General features: G+C 37.5%; 1 protein-coding gene across 1 annotated transcript in view; it reads left to right on the top strand.

The window, feature by feature from the left end:
• Window positions 1-18,117, top strand: part of ADAMTSL3 (ADAMTS like 3) — a 181,620-nt gene extending 163,503 nt beyond the window's left edge. The window contains exons 23-30 of the mRNA XM_009984607.2: window positions 6,051-6,233; window positions 8,298-8,417; window positions 9,198-9,410; window positions 11,860-12,043; window positions 14,604-14,799; window positions 15,666-15,775; window positions 17,290-17,504; window positions 18,008-18,117. Coding sequence (XP_009982909.2) covers window positions 6,051-6,233; window positions 8,298-8,417; window positions 9,198-9,410; window positions 11,860-12,043; window positions 14,604-14,799; window positions 15,666-15,775; window positions 17,290-17,504; window positions 18,008-18,117 — 1,331 coding nt within the window. The remainder of the gene's footprint in view (window positions 1-6,050; window positions 6,234-8,297; window positions 8,418-9,197; window positions 9,411-11,859; window positions 12,044-14,603; window positions 14,800-15,665; window positions 15,776-17,289; window positions 17,505-18,007) is intronic.
• Window positions 18,118-21,650: the final 3,533 nt, after the last annotated feature.

Genomic DNA, 21,650 nt, shown 5'->3' with positions numbered 1-21,650 from the left:
AGTATGTATTTACTTTATGACCACAAACGTCTGCGTCCTTGATGATACAGCACGGCTATTCAGTAAAGTGAAAGTGTGATTAGTAACCAGTTGGACAAAACAGTCTCTGATAACAGTGCTGAATTGTAGAATTGCCCTAATGCACACCAACCAAGTCTTTGTTTGGGGTTGACTACAGAATTTAGTCTAGCAGTCGTTTCTGAGTTCATTCTTAAGTCAGATCCTCTTATTTAGTTGCCTAAATACAGTTGGCTTATTTTAAATGCCTGATTTTGAAAAATATTAGCCTGAAACTTCTGCAGCTGGGAAGATGATCAAATTCTCTTTGAGCTGACAGCCAGAGAACTAACCAGGACCCAACAGAGCTGTCGTAAGAGTGTGATGGGATGGGGTCTTGCTTCAGGAAGCCCTCTGAGGAGGTCAGCAGATGTCAGTAAGTATACTGAATTCTTGCCAGATGTTGCTACCACCTATAAAAGAGGGGCTGTTGCATGGCTGGTAGGAAGAGGCAGAGGTGATAGCTTTGAAAGATTGTGAGAGTATGAGAGGGCAGGTTGGAGGATCATACCAAGTGTAAAAATGTCTCACGCTGGCTTTCTGTCCAAGATGATTATTCCTGGTGAAGATAGCAAGATTCCCGCAGGTAATTTCAGTAGCAGCATGGTTTAGGCTTTTTAGGGTTCACTAGAAATTGATTGCTCAAGCATAATTCAGATGAATATAAAGGCAGTCTGTGACTTCTGCTGGTGAAAATATGAAGATCTATGAATCAAAGAAATTGCACTGTAAGTTATGCTAAATCCACCATACGTGTTAGTGAGTATAGAATAAATAATAATCAGAGGGCATTCGTTGTGTATATTACTGAGCCAGAATCGTTTCCTCTGAAAGATGACACGCAAATTTAGCTTCTAAAGTTAGGTAAACTTTTAGCAAAGTGCAGCAAAATGTGATTTGTGCCAGCACGGTTCTGCCTTGCTCTTGAATGGGAAACACAGAATGCTTTATGAGATCCTACATAGCTGGGGGAAAAGTTTCTGAAGACATATCCAATGTTTTAGAGCAACTAGTTAGTAGGCCAAGAGTTTTATGGTGTGTAATATTTCATAGGGCTTTCAAGGTTGGAGGAAATTTGTTTTTGAACACCGAATATTTTAAGGACACCCTATAGAGCAGAGTGCTTTTTTTTTTCTTTCTTTTTTTAAACACGTGTTTCACAGTCCCATCCGGAGCTGGAGATTTTTTCCATAACATTCGCTGTCCCAGGGCCACTCACGGTGGAAAATGACTTTTTTCATGGAACATTGAGTATTTTAGAGCTGCTCCAGTGCTAGTGGAAAATAACCTATGTTTGAGGTCAGAAAAAGAGATTAAACTAATTTCAAAGTTTTATAGCCACCTAGGTCTATACTAGAAATTTTTAGCATCAGAGGATTTAGATCCATTGCAAGAGTAAGATTCTCATTTTTATGGTTTTTCTAAGACTAAAAAGGCCCAAGTTCAGGAATGCGTCTTCGTTCATGAAGGACAATTACAGACATCCTTAATTTTAACAGTATGTTTAATTGCATTCCCTAATAGGGATGGTTTTAATCCTATGCTTAAGTCCTTTTCTGACTTGGAGCCACAGGATATGACTGTCTGATTCTGCTACTAGCTGATGTCAGTGATGGATCTCCCATTTGAATCACTGGCATCTAAATTGTGCTTGGGGATTCTGAACCTTTGACAGGTTGGGTGAGCCGATATCTTTGGGCTCATCCTCAGCTGCATCTGGGTGGAGGTGGAGTATGAAGGAGACCAAGGCGGCTGCAGGCCATCTCTTATCTCTTCCCCTTTTTGTACTGACTGGGGATCAAACCAGGAATTCTTCAACTTTAAAGTAGTGTTTGCTTGGATGTAGATAGGGAATTACTTCCTTCCAGGATCGCAGACTGGGAGACTTACTTTCTTCCTGAAGAGAACATCTAGGAAATGATTCTCAGAATGATTTGGTGTCTTCTGACAGATACAGAAAGGCAACCATTTTGCAGAAGGAAGTTGTGTAGATGTGTTAAATTTGAGCAATAAGGTGAAAGGAAAGACACATTTTAAAACTATCCAGGAAAGAACAAACGACAACAGTAGAAACTTCTTTGAGTCAGAACAGAGGGCAGAAAATTGTAGCAGTGAGGAGGAAATATTTTTAAAATTCATTGTAATTAGCTTTTAAACACCTGTCAATAGTCTTCTGTTACAATTCTGTAATGGAAAAGGCTCTGGAAAACAGTGTGAATATTATTTTTGTGCATGTAAAGTCCCTACGTAAATCAACCTTTATGTAAAGAAGAGTCAAGCATCTGCAGTAAAATTCAACCTTATGCACAAGACAAAGTCCTCCATGAAATCCTACAAATAACGTCCCAAAGCTTAACTATAATTTCAGCTCCATTCAGTTTGTCATCTCTAAGGAAAAAAAAAAAAAAAAAAAGAAAAAAAAAAGCATTGAAAAATCTGCATGATAGAAGCTTTTTTACCTGAAATGTATAAATGGTGACTGCACACTGGAATTGTGCTATGTGCTGTGTTATAAGAAGGAGTTTTATGCAAAGTGCTGTTAAGCACAGAGGCTATTAAAAAGGTAAATGCACATCTAAAAATAGGGTTTTTTAGTATCCTCCAACAGTAAGAGTACCTCCTGATAGGAATTCCAGAAATGACAGTATGCACAAGAACTCAGTGTCTCTCATGAGAGTTACAGCAGAAAAAGATTTTCACTGGCAATATAAACACACAGATAAACTGAAGCTGTCCAGAAGAGCTGGAAATGTACACGCTGCTTTGTAGAAGAATGCAAAGGAACTGGACTATAAGGGATGTCTTTTTCTCCTGCTTTATTTCTTTAATCCATTTATAGGGTGTCTGTCAGCAGATGGGATCTGAGCTGTCTCTGAACTCTTCTCTGAAAGGTATCTTCCTTTTTCCTTAGCTCAGGGATCAAGCTGAGGATTTGCCTTAATACTCTTAATTGCAATCTAACCAAAAACCCATGGAAAAGGACACAGAAAAGGAGCTTGACTGCAAATGCCAGTTGTCCTTAAGCAGATGGTCCAGTATCTCCCAGAGAGCTCACTCTCTGGTAGCGAATTGGTTTCTACATAATGCAAAGGTCAGGGAAAGAAAAGGAAATGCAAAACCTTGAAGGGTCCTCAGAATGATTCTGAAGAGGCCACCTCAAAGGGACTCAGCATACAGTTCACATAAAAATTATTAATTCTTAGGTAAAAATCTCACTTCTCAGTAGTTTTGGGTAAAATACAATGTAGTAGTGTCGTGATTATCCCCACTACCATATTCAGCTCAAACAGCTCATGTTTATGGATGCACCCTGAAGGTATCTAGATAACATTAACTCTGTTTTAAAATGACTGTGCGATAACCATGTATAATGCATGACAGTGTTGTTTTTTCCATGATGTATTTAACTGATAATTTTTCATGGACTATTTTTCCCCCTGCTTTATCTGTAAGTGACAGCACCCCTGAGATTGCTTGGATGGATTTGTTGTGCACTTCAGTTGGTCTGGTGGCTGGACTCCCATGCAGGGCTCTGTCTACACTTCTGCTCCTTAGAACTAGAATTCATGTTTGTTCACATAATTCACTTGAGAAATGGTCTGATTTGCTTGTGTGTGTGGTAGTACTTGCTTGTTTCCCCTGAAGACAAACGTATACAGCTCTTTGGAGAAAGAGGAATCATTTGCTATAACTTAAATTTAGTACAAGGTGTGTGACAGATACCCAATTTTGAACTTAAAACGAGAGGCAAAGCTATTCCGCAGATTTCTTCTGCAAACTGAATTCCAGTCCACATTTTAAAAGACATACATGCCTTTCAATGAGACACGGGTAGAAGAGTAGAGACATGGCCATTTTTCTGGGATAAACTCTAGCATACAAACCAAGATTGGAACAAAGAAATATCACTTAAGTTAAATCCCAGAAATATGAGGTACGTTTCTGCATGCTGTGGTGAGAGCAGAAGGAGAACTTCAGCAATATTGGGCTGAAGTTTGATAGAGGCTCAGGTTAAAAGCTTAAATTTGAACCTTTCCAAACATTTTTGTGTTTTGTGGCATTTAACTTTAAATCTTTTGACTTCAGTCCCACCTCAACCTTGCTGCTTCTAGCTTATTTTTGGCTCTGATTGGTCTGCAGAATTTTGGTGCCAGTTAAGATAGTCTGGCTGCAAAACTCTAGGCCTTAGATTAAAACAGCTCAGCATCCTCACAACACCTCCTCAGCCCATCTGTACAGTAAGTATATATGCCTGAATGACCATGGAAAGTACACTGTAAAGGAAAAATGTCTGAGAATGATACACTTTGGCCATAAAGCTGGAGTAAATGGAAAAAAGACCCTTAAAACAAGACCTCATCCTAATTCCAAAAGGATTTTTTGAAGTGGCATAAAGCTGCTTCTGGAAACTTGAAAAACAGACTGGTTTTTTGGACCCTTGTACGCTCTGCAGATCTGTACTTTGTTTTATGCAGTTTTGTTCAGTAAAACACAATCTCATTGAGTTTAAAAGCCCTGAGCAGTTGCTAAATCATCTAGAATAAATCTGTAATTATGCAGAAGAGTATTTCTCTCCACTGTCTTTCTAGACAAAATGTGGGGGGGGAGCTTTTTCCTTCACTGAAATAGCAGGTTCCAAAAAATATGTCTGGTTCCTATTACAGTAAAGGAAAAACTCGAGGTGTGCATTGGAAGTGCTAAGCCAGTGATTGAAATGTTAAAGTTGTTCCTAAAGGCTATTCCACATCATGAAGACATCATCTGTAAAGTAATACTGCACAATGATCTGTGAAGAGAGGAGACTGAATTAGCATTCAATATGGCTGAAACTTCCAAGTGTCCCACGTTCAGGTCAGCTTCTATAGCAGAACCCATTTTGGTATTCTTCAGTAAGCACTGATCAATATATCTCGAGAAAACAGAGTTTAGGTGAAAGACAGTTTAACTGTTCTGACTTGTCTTGTGCCCTGCGCCTTTGTGCACCTCTGCAGCTTCTCACTGTGCCGTGTATGTCGGACTTACGCAGTGATTTATCTAGGATTTTGGAGCTTTGAAAGAACACTTCTGCTACGGCAGCTCAACCAGAGCACAAGCAACGAGTGTCTGATTTGCCAACTTGCAAAATATCCTTTTAAAGGCAAATGTTTGAGGAAAATTAAACAACAGAGGTGGTACTGTGCCAGTGGAAAAACCATCTAATTAAAAATAAATGCCCAAAGTCATTCATTGATTAAAATTTAGAATGACAAGTTGTCTGCAAATGCTGAGTTTCTCAGAGTTCAAGCTTTACAGTAGGAATTATGGTAGACCTTTGACTTTCTACAACATGGTAAATGAAATTGCTTAATGATAATGAGAGCCTCTCGTTTAGTTGTTAGTAGCTCTTTCTTTTTCCTTCACACTGCATTGTTACAAGTTGTACATGTGCCATCTGCTACTTGGAGAAGTTTTCAGAAGCTTTTTTGGCAGAAATTAGCCACATGTGTTTTCTAATCTGCATGATAAATATACCCTTTTTCTCTTCAAGACAAATATTTGCCTCCATTTCTTTCTTTTTTTCTTTAATTAGAAATTGAATATTCTTTTCTTCCTTCATATGTTCTGGGATGCAGATTGAATGAAAAGATGCTGTGCAGAATTTTACATTAATTGAATCTGATTGGGGTTAAAGGTGTCTCATCGCTCAGTATCAAGATGCTTAAGCACATTGCGTTTGTAGGGCTGGTAGCAGTTTTTAAAGCTGTTCTGTGAGCCTGCCTTACAGTGCTTAACCTTCAATCTCAGTGGGATGCCGAGTTATTAACAGGGCTCACAACTGAGAATTTTTGTTGTGAGTGGTGAAAGTACTTGTTTTGCTGCACTGTTGTTTTGGTTTACGCTATCTGTGAAATAACAAAGGAATTTAAGATTTTTGGATTTATGATAGCATTTAGCTTTATAGAACCTATGGTTTATCTCTCACAATAAATGTTTTAATTATTTGCATTTTAAAGGTGTTCCCCAACCAAACGTAACATGGTTTAAGAAGAGAGACATCCTACAAATCAATTCTTTCTTGGTTTTGAATGGCTCGCTATTTCTGAGGAATGTTTCCTACGAGGATGCAGGAACATACACTTGCAGAGCAGCTAACGCTCTCGGAAAAGCTGAAGCTGCGACTGTTCTCTACCTGATTGGTAAGTACTAAATGAGAATTCCTTACTGATAACAACTGTGACCCACTTTGATTATGAAGTTTAATCCATAAAATAGTTGGTGGGATATTTAAGACTTTATTATGAACTTGGAATTTTTGATTGCATCTGACTCCCTGGGATCTGTTCTCTGCTTTTTTTTTCCTGTAATAGCAGATCTACATACAGATGATTTGACTTGTGACTTCTTCAAAAGTTGCTCAATCTTCTTGCTTCCAGGCAACAAATATCAGCCCTTAAACCAGCAGACACATTAGAAAACTAAATCCACTGTCATATTATATTGTTCCCAGTGCTTTTATCTAGGGAAACAGAGCAGGCTTGAGTTATTCAGAAAATCTACAGGGAAATGCAGTGAAATGAAAGCAAAGGCCGGTTTTGGTTTGGGTTTGGTTTGGGTTTGGGTTTTTGTTTGTTTTTTTTTTTTAATTGTAGAGACACAAAACATAGGGACATGAAAACCAAAAAATTCTGAATATGAACTGCTAACTCTCAGAATAGAAAATGTAAAGGAAATACTCCATTTAAATGACTCTATTGTAAGTACATTAATAGTGTAATACAATATAATACAATCCTGCCTTGCAAATAGCTCCAATAAATGAATCATTCAGCTCTAGAGATTAACTTTCTCACTGTTTTGCTGTATGAAGTACAACACAGTTATACATGGCCAATCCTGCTACAGAGCTTGCTTTCTTAGGCACGTGTGTAGGGCAGGTTGTAGAAGGTTAGGTCTGTTGGCCCGGGAAGACGCATGAAAGGCATAATAGGAGTCTCTGTTTGAGGATGAGCGTAGACTGAAGCTCCCTTCTTGGTTTCAGTTTTCCTGGACTACATCAAAACTTCAGATGTTCCAGAGAGAAATATTATTATAATGACGTGACTGGGAAGATTGCTTACAAGAATCTGAACTTCATTTCTATTCCTGGTCACATGACATTAGTTTAAATAAATCTTGAGTGGGTAGGAGCGGGCCAAATTCTGCGATGTTTTTTAGCTGTGCAAAACTGCAGTGAAATGGGAGGGTGTCTGATGCCCGGACTTGCAGATTGCACTGACTCAGTGTTGTCTAAAGCAACATCTTGTCAGCCTTTTGGACTTTGCTACGGCAAGTACTGCCTGCCTGAGGCAGTCAAGTAGTAGAGCAAAATCTGTGCAGCCTTTCTAATAAAAGTTCTGAAGGAGTGACAAGGCAACTAGCCTTTTGCTTGTCAGTGCCAGTATGGGACTGGCCTCACTTTTTCGTTCCAGTGTTTACACAGACAAGCAGGAGGCTTTATACAGACATTGCACACTGAGGAAAAATGTTGAACCAATGTAAAATGACCCAGGGAAGTTAAAATATAACAAAAGATTTAAACTGTCTGGAAGGAGGATCATAGATATTACGCACATTGATTAAAACAGAAATGTTGACTAAGTGGCAAGAACTGGGTGTTACTGACGGATTGCCTACATTTTTGGCAGTTATTCTGTCTGGCATATGATAAAAAGGAGGAGTTGCTATAGTGATAAGCATATGATTCTGCATACATTGTGCTATCTCTATACATAACGAGATTTTAAAATATTTTCTTCTTTTTTCTGTTGTAGAAGTTTGTCATAATTTCATCTAATGGAACAGAGGAATTGCCCTGATTCCATTGAGAGAATTATTTTTCTTAACATTTCTGTATGTGAATGACTGGTAATGAAATAATAAGTAACGTTGTCATGAGAAACAGGAAATACATCATACATCCTGTAAATCTTGTTTTTACGCTGTTACAGGCTTGTTTTTCTAATAAAGGAAATTCAATATATTTGATTAATTTAGAAACTTGCATAAACATTATTTATAATTACTGTGTTTCCTTATTTACGTATCTGAAGTATAGTTGTTAGACAGACAATTTAACTGCATAAATGAAGTTTATCCTAAAGAATTCCAAAGTGCCATTACCCTTCTGCTTCATAGCATGTTGGATATTTTTAACACATTATTTTTTTATAGCATCTTGATTTAATTCTTGTTAAGAAGCGATCTTATGCATTGTGTTACAGAGCAAAGATTTACAGAGAATAACACTGTATTATCAAAGGGAAGCAGAAGAAAGCGGGTCCTAATGGCATCTGGAATCGGTACAAATGTCAGTGTGGTACCTGGAGATCCACTAAGAATAGGTATGTTTTCTCTTCTGCTTTGTCACTTAAATTATATTATTTATTAATTTCATTAAAATGGAGAGGGCCCCACAGAGAAAGTGAGTGTAATTCCCAACAGTCTGGGTTTGATGACCTTCTGGATTTCTGAACTTTATCATAGCTTTCTTTTATTAGGGAGGGAACCTCAGAGTAAGAGACACAATTGTTTTTTGATTCAGCTTTACAAAAAATGTTTTAAAATGGCGACTATCTAAGAGGCTCACCATGAGACTGAAGCTGTGTAATTTCTCTTTGATTTTCACTTGAAAATGATGGGAGGGGATTCAGCTGGACTGTAGAACTAATTTTTATTTTCTGTCTAAATAAATACCTCTGTTTCCATCCCAGCTTGTGCCTGTGGAGTGAAAATGCAGCAATTTCATTTAAAGTTTTTATGACTCCTTTCCAAAACAGACAGAAACTCTTTCATTACAAACCTATTTGCATATTGTAGAGTCTGGGATTAAATCTTTGTTCCATTTAAGTAATCGTTTCTCCCACCCCCTGCATTCACATAAAAGTTATGTTTGTAAGAAAAAAGGGAAACTATAAAGAGCTATGCTAAGTACCCATCGGCTTACGCAGCTGGTAACCCTCAAGGGGCAGTCAGGATTTTGGGGCATAGCTTGGACTTAGTGAATTTATTCATACTCTTGTTTTTATTTAGACTAGGGAAGTCTCTAATGTAGAATCATACGTACTTATTCACAATCATTGTGATATGTTTAGAAAAACCTCTAAAATGCTGTTGATTTTTAGGCTGCCCGGTGCTGCCTGGCTACAGAAATACAGTTCGCTGGCTTTTCGGAGGTAGTCCAATTGAGGAAGTTAAGACCTTGGAATACCGAGCCCTGGTTGGGGGTAATATCCTAGAGGTGAACACCAACTCTGGCCAATTTGCTGGACAATTCCAATGTTGGACCTCAGCTACTGCAAAACCAATGTCAGTTTGGGTAAATGTCAAGAAGGAAGGTTTGTTGAAAATTATATGACAAATTCTTAAATATTAAAATATTTTCTTTCACTCTGTAAAGACTTTCCTGAAACCTAACCTGCTTTTATGCATAGGAAGCAATTCATAAATACATGTTTAATTTCACATATTTGAGGAGTCTCGTTTAAGTTAATAGACAATGTCCATACTCAGAGTTGGAAATAGGAATTAATGTGTATCCAAATGTCATGTGGAGGTTCTTAATTCTTACCTGTGTAGCTGAGAAGCTGAATGTCACCTGATTCAGTGGGTTGTTGCTTACACAGTTTTAAATCAGGCAGGTTTTCTCAACTTCTACTTCAACAAATCGTAGAAGTTATTGCCAGAATAGCCCACAAAGCTGGAACAAAACTGACTTTGAGGTCATCTTTGGAAATACCTTAAGTATAATCAAAATAATTTTAATATAATTGTCATATTCTGGCACCATTACAGTGATATGGTAGCCATCTTATTGTAGTCACCCTTAAACATATCAGCGTAGTAGGGCACACTCATGAATTTCAATGTTGAGTTTTCAAGAAAGTTTTGTAATGTTCTCCAATGTAATGTGCTTGCACAAAACTGTATTTCCATTAACAGGTTGTAAATTATGCAACTGAGGACAATAAATGAATTTGACAAGGATCTAACATATGCACCAGCAAGACAATAGGCTGTATCTGCAAACGTTATTATAAAGTTTGTAAATATTTAAAGTGCTTGGGAAATTAATTACGTTATAATTGGGCTTTAAAAAAAGAGAGTTAAGAACTTACATCCTACTAAGAGTCTGGCAGCAAAGCATCAAACTTCATTTGACAGTTTAAAAAAAAATAAGAATCTCTAAACAGTTGATACCCAGAAAATGCAAATCAGGTTTAAAAAGAAATATCTGTTGAAATTTAAAGTTTTTGTATGTGATTTATCTATTATCCTATCACTATGATTTGGCTTACTGTTTATGTGCAATGGACTCAAGCTGTAAAATCAAATCTTGCAAATCCACTATGCTGTGTGTAAGTGCCTTCTGAGCGGCTGCCAGTGGATTACTTTTATGGGTGAGAACAGTTCTGGGCTGCATGGGGTTGCGCAGTCAGTTACATCTACAAAGTAATTTTGCTGAAACAAGTATATAATCAAAATGTTTGTTTTTTTTAAATCAAAAGTTATTCAAAATATTAATGAACTGAATCAGGAAATATCCTAATAATGTTTATTAAAAAAAATATATCCAGGCCTTGGTTCTAATATAGATCTCATTAAAGTTAGAACTTCTGAACAGCTTTAGCCAGGTATTGAACTATCCATCCGTAGTCTTTAGCTAGACTGCCTTTTGGTTGCCCAATATCCTTTCCAGTCAGACTGGTCAGTGTTCTGGGGAGATTCTGTTTTCTAGCTGTGAGCGTTATCTCTGATTGTTACTTATGTAAATGTTTCATCACTGAAATACGCACGCATTTGTAAAGACTGCAAAAACTCCTGTGGTGGTTTTTGCACAGTAGGCGTATTGAGGGCACTTCTGAGCAGTATCATCCTAGCTAAATAAACAATACAGTCTCTCCATCATAGTTGCAGTCAGTAAATTTAACTATTTCTACTTTGAAAAAGGCCTTTTTGTATTATTATAAGAAACCCAGAAGTAATAAGAAAACATTGAAAAACAATAAGTTAAAGAATTCATTATGTGCTGGAAGAGTGAGCCTGTGGACACAGCTGGTAGCTATCAATTATTCTTGGTTATTACAGAAAAATCTGACTCCTTCTGTGATCACATAAAAATCTGTCAACATTGCATAGTACTTCATCTTGTCAAAAAAAAAAAATTGTGGAGGAAGGAGTAAGTGTGGAATTGTGGCTAAATATAAAGGTAGTAATTGTTAGAGGCGATCAGTTTTTAATATAAAATACTCTTTAAAACAAATTCCTTTTTCATCTTGCCAGATGCCTCAGTGGCAAATTATTTATGCATTAGATACTTTTCTATAGTTTAGTCAGGATTCTCTTAAATCCTGAAATTATGTGAAGTGTCTGGAGAAAGATGAGTTTTCAGAATAAAATCACTGTAGAACAGCAGGAAACCCAGAGAGCCTGATTTACAGTTTCCTCTTTTTAATGCTCATTGTATAAAAATGTTATGAAAGTTTTAAAAGAAGTTCATCAGTTCCTACTGTGAGCCAGGTTCTGCCCTTCATGTGCACATATGCTGATCCCATTTGCCTTCTGGAGAACTTCATGCTCATATGTAAGGGCTGAACTTGAAGGGAAGCTGAGTAGGACTGAACTCTGCTTTGGCTTATGGTCCCTTTCCACAACGCTGCAATATTTGCTGTTCTGCAGAGGATGCAGTATCTATCCAGCTTACAGAATATGCTGCCAAATCAATTAAAATGTGACATAGTTACAGAATAGTGTCCTTCTCACTCTACTTTCAATTGCATATCTTAGATTATAAATGGGAGTATGCAGAGTGGAGTACTTGCTCTGCTAGCTGTGGGAATTCAGGAACCCGCTCCAGAAGACTACAGTGCATGAGTGCAGAGAAACAGAAAGTAAATGAATCGCTATGCGGAGAGCTGCAGAAGCCGGTGGTTATTTACCAGTCATGCAACACAGACGACTGCCCTGCTGGGTAAACTCCGTTCTACTCTATTTCCATGTGCTCTATGTGTGTTAAAATGCACTCACAACCTCCTGAAATTTTCTGTGCTTATACTCTGAGTCTGAAATGTGGGGTTTATTTCATCATGAACCCTAAAGCATGAGAGATGTGGAAATGGATCACAAGTGAGTAGGTGAAATGCTTGATTCAGCTGAATAAATGACATCTGTACAAGTCTCTGCTGCTGCAGCAAGTCCTGCTCCTACCACACTAACACCTTGGAAGAACAGCTGGAGCTCTCTCTGGGACACTAGTGCTAGTTTTGTAGAATCTATGCCAATGCCCTGAGAAAAAACTTGTTACATTTAGAGCAGCCACGATACTCCCGAGTGGAATCTGTGCTCACCTCCTCTCCTTCCGTGCCAGCAGAGCTCTGAGTAGGATGTTTACTGTGGAATGGCTCATTTGTCTCTAATGCCCCCTCACCACAGTGTCACGCTCCTTGCCTGTGCTTCCCTGCCAATTTTCTTGATGGATCAACTGGGGTAGCTTGTGATCTTGGGCAGCAAATCCTTGTATCACAGGCAAGTAGACCACAACATCTGATTCCAAAAGCCAAAACCTTACCTTTAGACTTCCTGAGTTTCACTGGAGCATTCCAGCTCAACAAGGCATTGCTTTATGTTTTTAGCAGGAAATCCCACAGGCATCCTGAAAACAAGCACTTTCCATTGCTTAAAGGAATTGGCCATCGCTGTCAGCAATGCGAAAATCCATGAGGGATGAAAAGTCATGCACATATTTTGGAGTTGTCCCTCACTGGAAAATGTTCTGAGAGGAATGTTAAGACCTTAACTGACATTGTAGGAGTGCATCTTGCCAGTATGTTCTAAACTCTGTTCTAAATACAGAAGACATAGCAACAGATAAATATCGGGGGAAATTTGTTTATATTTCATTATTAGCAGCCAAAAACCCAGATCATCTTAAATTGTGAGTCTGAACTCCAGCCAGCCCATAACAAGCAAGCTTTTTGCCAGTGGAAAAATACCGAAATAGAACTAATAGTTTGAAACACGCAGTCAGTTGCAGGTTTCCCTCTTCAAATGCAGCCATTCAGACCAGATGACAGTTAGGATGATACTAGAGGGACCAGTGCTCCCCTGAGCAAGATCGTGCCTTTTCAGTGGGTTGCGGTGCGTGACTTAACAATCCGAGTATCACTGCACCCAGAGTATTCACCACAAAAACCAATGTTATTTCATATGGCTAAACAGACTGGGACCTACGTTCTCTCTTATTGAAATGCTTGGATTTATTTTGCTTTTAGTTTGTCTTTATGTATTTACCAGTGGCAGGGAATTGTGCATATACTAACAAAATTAACTCTACCTTGAATTATGCATGCATGCTAACATACAAATTGTTTTTCTTTATTAAGTATTCCATGCTTCTTATATAGGATGAGCATCCTAGATGCCTGGAAAATAGCCCTGTGTCTGGTTCCTAGTGCCTCCAATCTCTCCTCCTTCCCTGTGATTACTGACCTGGGAGGGAAGTACAAAATGTTCAGACTTCACTTTCCATTTCCCCACTTACTGATTTCTGCACGATCTTCTCATCCCAAGGCAACGCTTTAGAAAGTATCCATAGAATTATAAAGGCTTTAGATGTACAGTCAGTGTCATGGACCCCTATTATTCCAAGTGTTTATCATGGGTTTAATTACTTCTCTCTAGCACAGCATAGAAGCACAGTTAAGTAAATATATGGGTTTAAGCACGTACTTAACTTGTGCTTTGAAGTGTTTGATGAATTTGGGCCTTGCTGACTTGGTGTGCATGCATTGCACCAAATGTTTGCAGAAGCACTTGAGCTTTGGAAGGGAGAAAAAGACAAGAATCCAGACTGTAAAAGATTTATCTTCCTTGAATGGATATAAACTGTTTGACTGTAAGAAAATCAAATAATTGCTAAAGGAAATAAAATATTTTTCCTGTTATCACAGTTGTGCTACACATAAAGTCCCATTCTGTGTTTCTACCATGGATTTATGAAAAGATCAAGTCAAATAAATTGTATTACCACTTGCTGCTTCCCCAGTACTGTTCATAGCTGCCAAGACAGACTAAATCTTTGCAACTTGTAATCAATAAATAACATGTTCGTTTTGAGCCATTATCTAGCAAGATCCTGATGTCATAAATTTGGATGAGTTATGACACCTGTCACCTTAGTAGTAACTAAATCAGTACTGTTCATTTTATAAGTTATGGAAAAGTACACTGTCTTTCCTTCAGAAATGTTAAATCCAGCAGGGTCTATAGGGTTTACCTAATATAACCTTTGGGGTAACAAGCAATGTAACTTCTGCTAGCATATATTGACCACAGTGATCTTAGAAGTCATCAGCTAACCAAATTTGTAAGATCTGGCTTAACAACTGAAAAAGCTGATTCTACGTTTTGTCACGTCTAAAACTTGCAGTGACAGGTTATTTTGGTTTTTATTTGCAAACAGATAGCTGCAAACTTCCAGCAAGTTTGCAGTGCTTTCGTAGTTGCTATAAATCTGTCTCTGTGTCCTGTAGGTGGGTAAATAGTCCGTGGTCCGAGTGCTCTGCATCTTGTGGCAATGGATTTCGGTATCGACAGATAACTTGTCAACAAGTAAAAGGCAATGGCAGCGTGCTGACACTGCTGCCCGGTGCTTGTGTACACGGAGATCGTCCTGCGGGAAGGAAACCCTGTGTGGGTCATTTGTGTGCAGGGGGGACAAAAGGACAGGTAAGTTACAGTTTGTCTGGAAACTCCTTGTGTTACAAAAGTGTATCAGTGTCATCATACCATTGGCTGAACATCTGTTCTCTTGCACAAAGGAAGAGCTCTGTGGCACTAATTTTAAGTACCTTTTAGACCAGTGAATTTATTTCAGACCAGTGCTTTTTTCTCTTTTGTGTTGTCTGAGCTACTTTTATTTGTTGACGCTGCGATCTGAAACTTGAGTATTAGTTTCAGTATATATCCATTACTACTTATTCAGTTTTTTAAGCTGGCATATTGCTTTTATTGCAATCTTGTAGGAACACAGTTTGCATAGCTCTACTTGTGACATCCCCAATGAGAGATATATGAATGTGCTTCAAAAGCTGTTGCCACAACATTTAATACACAGAACTCTGCTTTCTTGTATTTTCTATGTTTCTTCATTTGTGCAGTAAACTTGTGTTCATACTGATATGATTTTTATAATTATTGATACAGTATTTACTATTCAATGAGCAAAATAATGAATTAAGAGAATTACTGTTGCCGAATTCCTGATGTAGGTATTAGCAAGGCAAGTTCGTGATTGTCAGAGCTACAGAACGACAGTTGTAGCACTAGAGATGAGAAATGATGAGAGCATAGACAATGGATTTAGCTTTATGAATAGGTAGGAAAGTCAGTATCTTGGCAAAATTGCACACAGAGAATCCAAAATATCTAGGGTTTAACCAAACTGAAATGTGATAGGTTTGGAGAAGAAGAAATACGTATCAAGAATTATGACTGGATTGTGTAACTGGGCAACTGCCTAAAAGGGTGATTCTGTTGTTATTAACTTGTTTTTTTCTTTTTCTTTCCCTTCACCCTTTTCTGTTGTTTTTTAGTGTCCTGGTCGCTGTGTAGGCCGCCCTGTAGGTTTGCAGCACCGTCAGTTTATATGTCAACCTCGTAATGGATCTTTGGTGCCAAACTCTTCTTGTGATGAAAGAAAGAGGTATACAGTTTGAAGCAGTACAAGTTAGATTCTTTAGATGACTAAAAAGATACAGTATTGTCAATGCCATATAAATATGCAAATTCTTATGTATCAAACACAAGTCATCCCTTTGTATACACTGGATGAATTCAGGAACCCAAGGAAGGTAATGGATTTGATCAGTGTCCTTCACTGCCCTAATGACAAAGCTAGAAATAGAATGAGAGAATCTCGCTTCCCAAGAAGACAGTAGAAATTGGAGTAATTTGCTATAACTTTTTTTATTACTGCTGAACTGGGTCTCTTCTGGTATTGCTTTTTATTCTGGTCTACTGCTGCCCAAATTTTATAAAATAAGAGTTTTCCTGGGCCTTATATTGTGGACCATGTAAATTGGTTTACTATTTTCTGATTACTGAAATAAGGTGTACTTCTCAGCTCAGCATAAATAAATCTCATTCTGCCTCTTAATATATACTGTTGAGGTATGTATGAGGTATGTAAAATGGAATGGTTGAGGAGGTGTGACTTTTTCTTTCAAGGTACGCATTCTTTGTAAGAATCCTGTTAGTTTTACTGTCTTTCAACAACTCCTTTCAATATGAAATGTACAGGCTATACTCCTCCACACAATCTTAATCAGCAGATTCGCTTGGGACTATGCCATAGCACATGGATGGCTGACAGTCTCTATACACCATAATCTTAAAAAGGCTGAATTAAAGACAAATTAAAACTGAAGGTGAGGGTCTAGGGACACAAAACTTTGTTCAGACCAAACGTGTAGGTAGGACAATGAAGAGCAGGGAGTGAATGGGTAACAAGTACCTATATGGGAATTGTCACCGTGTTTCTTGATTACTGAATCCAACTCTTCCTATTTCTTGCTATAGAAATGCTTCTCAATTGTGAGCATTTTCAAGCATTTTTGCTGCACCAACAATGACATTTTGGCTCCACTGAAGTACATGGTGAAACTTCCATTTCCTACTAGAGCCAGGATTTCACTTTGGCAGCTTCAAATGTTTGAGGATGTTCCATGTCATCATAGAAATATTACTTGTGTTCAGGAGAGAGATATGCACGGAGTACTTGCAGCATCCAGTACGCAACATTTCAGAATCTGTTAAGTTTTCCTAAAGCTAAAACATTTTTTCTATTCTAGAATTAAGGAATTGGTTTAAAGAAACAGAGCCTTGTCTTTTGTATCCTCATGAGTGAGGCATAATGAATGGGCACAAAATGAAATTCAGGAAATTCAACTTAAATACAAGGAAAAACTTTTTTTACTCTGAGGGTTCTCAAACACTAGAACAGGTTACCCAGAAAGGTTGTGGAGTCTCCATCCTTGGAGAGATTCAAAAGACAAACAAAGATGGTCTTGAGCAACCTGGTCTAGTTTAGTGTGCTATGATCAGGACACATGGGCTAATCAGTCTCCAGAAGTCCCTTCCAACATCAGTCCTATCATTCTGTAAATAAGGCTTTAGCACAAAAGTAAACATTTAGCTGCCATTTATTTTCCTCCACAGGTCTCCTGTCAGAAGAAACTGTTCTTCAGAGACATGTGATGTCTATTGGTGGACAGGCCCTTGGAGGCCCTGCAGTGTGGAGTGTGGGAGCGGATTTCAGTCAAGACGAGTGTACTGTGTACACGGAAAGAATAACAAACCTGTGGCTGATCAGTATTGTGCATGGAGGAAGAGACCAGTGACCTGGCAACGCTGCAATGTCACATCCTGTGGCAGTATGTAAATGTTTATTTATATGTGAGCATAGTAATAGTTTATAGCAGTTATGTTAGAAAGTGACTCACAGTTGTACACTAATGATTCTACAAGCATTTGATTGTATATCAAAGGTAAAACTATCCTCTCCAAGGAGCAACTCGTAATCCTGGGGTTATTTTTCTCTATGAGTGGGCCAGTTTGATATTAAAGCCTCAAAAGAACTTTTAGAAACAGGATATTTAGGAAGTTGTTTTATGCAAACTTCCCTACATGACTCTGCCGGTTGTGACTGTTAATTCCTTAAAGATAGAGTAGTTTTCTGAGAGACACAATAGGTACATGAAGGCAGGGAGGTCACACCTCTTATTTGTGACCTAGTTTAGCTTTGAATCCACTGCTGCCAGAAATGCAAAGTAAAAGCTACCAGGAATCCATCAGTTGTTTACAATTATGATGATAAGTTCTACTATTTATCTTTTGTCCATTATAAAGATTTTTAATGTTTAAATATATTTTTCAGCAGGCGAATGCAAGGATACAACTCACTACTGTACATTTGTAAAGCAACTTAAGTTATGCTTGATAGACATCTACAAACAAAGATGTTGTCAGTCATGTCAAGAAATTTAATTCTTCTATGGAAAGTTCATGATGCTGCAGTGAAGAGATGAGAAGAGAGGTTCATTAAACTAGCCTGCTCAAAGTATATACTTGTAAATAAGACCTCAGTCGTAACAGTTAAATGGAAACATGGGGCTAATGAAAAAACAGGATCGCAGACTGATATGTTGGACAGGGTGTTTCTTCTGGGAGCTTTTATTATCTACTCTTTGCAATGGAACTTTAATGTTTTAAACATTCTTATGTCTGAATTAGGAAGATAATATCATGGCATATGATCTGTAAAATTTTACAGGCCATAACATTATAATTTTATCGGGGAAAAAGCATATTATCTAAAAGCACCAGGTAGTGCTTACTGTCCTTAATTTATGAGAAAAACAAAGTCACAAATCCTTTGAAGAATTTCAGAATGCAGCAACTATTGACCCCTAGGTTTTGTTTTTATTGTTTTATCAAATGTAATACCATTTTAAAATTTATAGAAGCTGTGGCTTGTAGCTATAAATTTTTTGGCAGTGACTTCATTTTCATAAACAGCTTGAGCTTAAGGGTGGATCTCACAGGATGCATTTTACTGATATTAGCTGTCAGATAGATACACAGAAGTACATTTCATTTTTCATGCTTTTATTTATGTGTATGCAGTAAAAGATATTGTAGATGCTAGTACAATTTTCAAAACAGCAACAGATCTGTTTTGAATAAATGAGGTGTCATTTTCCATTGCTTCTGTTCTGATTCAGCCACTGAACCACAATCGAAGCTCTGGTATGATTAGATTTTTCTACTGATTTTAAATTAGACATAAGGCTTCCTTGTCAGAGCTTTGAATGAAACATTTGTGAGCACTGTTCTCTTTCATATCAAGTCAAATGGGGAGTCAACAACTGACCAAACTCAGCTGTCAGATTTTCTGTCTTGAATAAATATTTCCCCCCCTCCCCCCCAACCCATTAATGGGGAAAAATGTCCAAGGAAGAAATATTAATTATGAAGTTACATTAGACAAGTGCAAGAAATGTATTTTGAGAAGTTTTCCATCAAGATGACTTTTCATCATGACCATTAACCATTTGAGTCTTTTACAAATTGATAAATTCTCATTATGATATTCTTGAGTAAATTATTTTCCATATTGCAATTTATGTTTCATTAGGGCTGTAAGCAGAGAGAATCCCACAGGAGGCAGCAGACAGTTTTTGTTTTTTTCTTTTGTGGTTTCCAACTATTGCACATGTTGGAGGTCTGAATGCTTGTATTGACTCGGACCTTGTTACATTACTGAACTCCATTACATGCTAATTAGTGGGTATGCTGGGCAGAAACAGCATTCCTGGACAATGGGTTTGCATCACTGAAAATTAGATTAGCACTACTGTATAGAAAATGTTTAATGTGGACTATTGTGTCCAAGGCTGACTGCAAGGAGAGGATATTCCTGATCATTACCTTTTTAATCAGCAATGGGTCTTGATTGTTTAAGCAGTTTTTTAAATTAAAAGAAAACATTTGTAAGATACTTTTGTAGATATTTATTGTCTGATTTAAAAGTGCAATATTTTGGTTTGTACAGTGTTTAATAAAGATTTTTGGACATATATTTTTTCTTATTACCAAAATTTCTTATTCATGTTTTTCCTTTATATTTAAAGTTGTCAAATGTTAACACGTGGCAGTTCTTTATTGCTTTAATTTTGCTTTTGGTTAAGTATGCATGATATACAGAAGCAGTGCTGTAAATGTTTGTTATTGCAATTGGCATGACATTCCTCTGTAGATTATTTTATCTCTTCTCCAGTAACTGAAGATGTCTAATATTTACCTTTCTTGAACGTAGTTTTGATACTTCTGAATAAAGTCTAGTTTGATTATTCAACACTGTCATTACCCAGAGGTCGTTTATTACCATGATTTTCATGGTAGCTATGCTTTCATTCTAAGTGTTATTTTATCAACCTACTATATCCACAATTCTGGGATTATTTCAAAGCTAAGATTAGTTCTTGGTTTTGATAGCTGATCAGACAGATTCTCAGCTTTGTTGCAGTCCGCTTTGCACTGCTAGTATGAGGCAACATAGATGTAACTTGAATGAAAAAGTGGGGAAGAAAATTTGCCAAAATACAAATAAGTCAGCTCTGACTCTTTGACATCTGGAATCAGGATTCTGCAAAAAGGTGGAATAAAATTACATTTCCTGGCCAGGCCTTCACGTACTGCACCAAGCAGAGTTCATTTAGACCCAACAGAACAGCTCCGTGTTTTATATTTTGTGGGCGATGGCAATAGCTATGTGAAAAAAACCCAACTTGTTTCAGAATATCCAGTATGTATAGTAGTCTTTAGAAAGGGCAGTTTCATAAATAATATGAATAAGAAAATCCTTAAAAAAAATACTAAATTGAAAATAAATGTTTAGCAATGAAATGGTGGTATTTCAGAGTTATCATAGATGGTAACATTGGCAAAGGTGCATGGATCTATTCAATTCTCCTTTTGTGTCACAAATGCATTCTTTCTGTGCTGTCTTTAAAAAAAAAAAAAAACAAAAACCAAAAAAACACCACCAAGATTTTGTACAGCAGTTCAGTGGAGCATGCTGTATAGCATAGCACATGAAAAGCACTTTTAGAATAGCAATTGAATCCATGAGTAACTTTTCTGCTTTTACATCTTGGTTTAGCATGACATCATAAAATGGTGGTTTTAACAGCTGTTATTTTGAGAAATATTAGTTATCCAGCCTGCTGTTCATTTTGTCTGCTTTTCAATAATATGTTGCTTATGAAAAAATTGACCTGAAGTATTGAATATTGTCTGAAGGTTTATAGTATCTTTTGATGCTTTTCCTGGAAGCACAAGCAGTAGGGTGTGGCTCTTTTAACTGTAATGTAATAAAGGCTTCTCTCTTTCACTGTTAAACTTAAGGGAAAACATTCAGGGCAAAATGGAAGGGAATATGGCCCCTCCACCCTAAAAAGGTCTTCAAACACATCTGCAGAGGAATGGTTAAATGTATCTGATTATGCCCTCCACTTCCTCTCAAAAAATTTTGTACTATGCTGGTAGGTGGCAGTAAATGACTTTCTATAACTAAGGGGAAAAGAGTGACTTAAAAACTAAAAAAACAGCTGTGAAAATTACAAAAAGCATCTGGGTTCAAGGACAGACCCAGAAGAGGAACCATTTTGGGCAGAAGACGCAGGCACACATAACATCATGGATTCAGATTGCATTTCTCAATGAGTTTTCTTCCCAGAAAAGAGAGCTGGAGGATATTAGGAACTTCTGTAAACTTCTCAAGAGGTAACAAGATTGTGTATAGCATATGGACTTGGGTAGCTGTAACTGTGCGAGGTTTTGACTTTGTTTCCTCGGTTGTGGCTAGAGAGTGACTCAAGTTTCATAAATGAAAGGGTGTTTGTAGTTTGTTTTCTTCTGTAAACAATGAATTGGACCTTTTCCTGTCCTGCTTGTAGGATATAGAATCATAGAATCATAGAATGGTTAGGATTGGAAGGGACCTCAAAGATCATCTA

The sequence above is a fragment of the Tauraco erythrolophus genome, chromosome 14 (genome assembly GCF_009769465.1).
Source record: "Tauraco erythrolophus isolate bTauEry1 chromosome 14, bTauEry1.pri, whole genome shotgun sequence".
In the NCBI taxonomy this organism is placed as follows: Eukaryota; Metazoa; Chordata; class Aves; order Musophagiformes; family Musophagidae; genus Tauraco; species Tauraco erythrolophus.
This window is presented reverse-complemented; position numbering and strand designations above follow the sequence as displayed.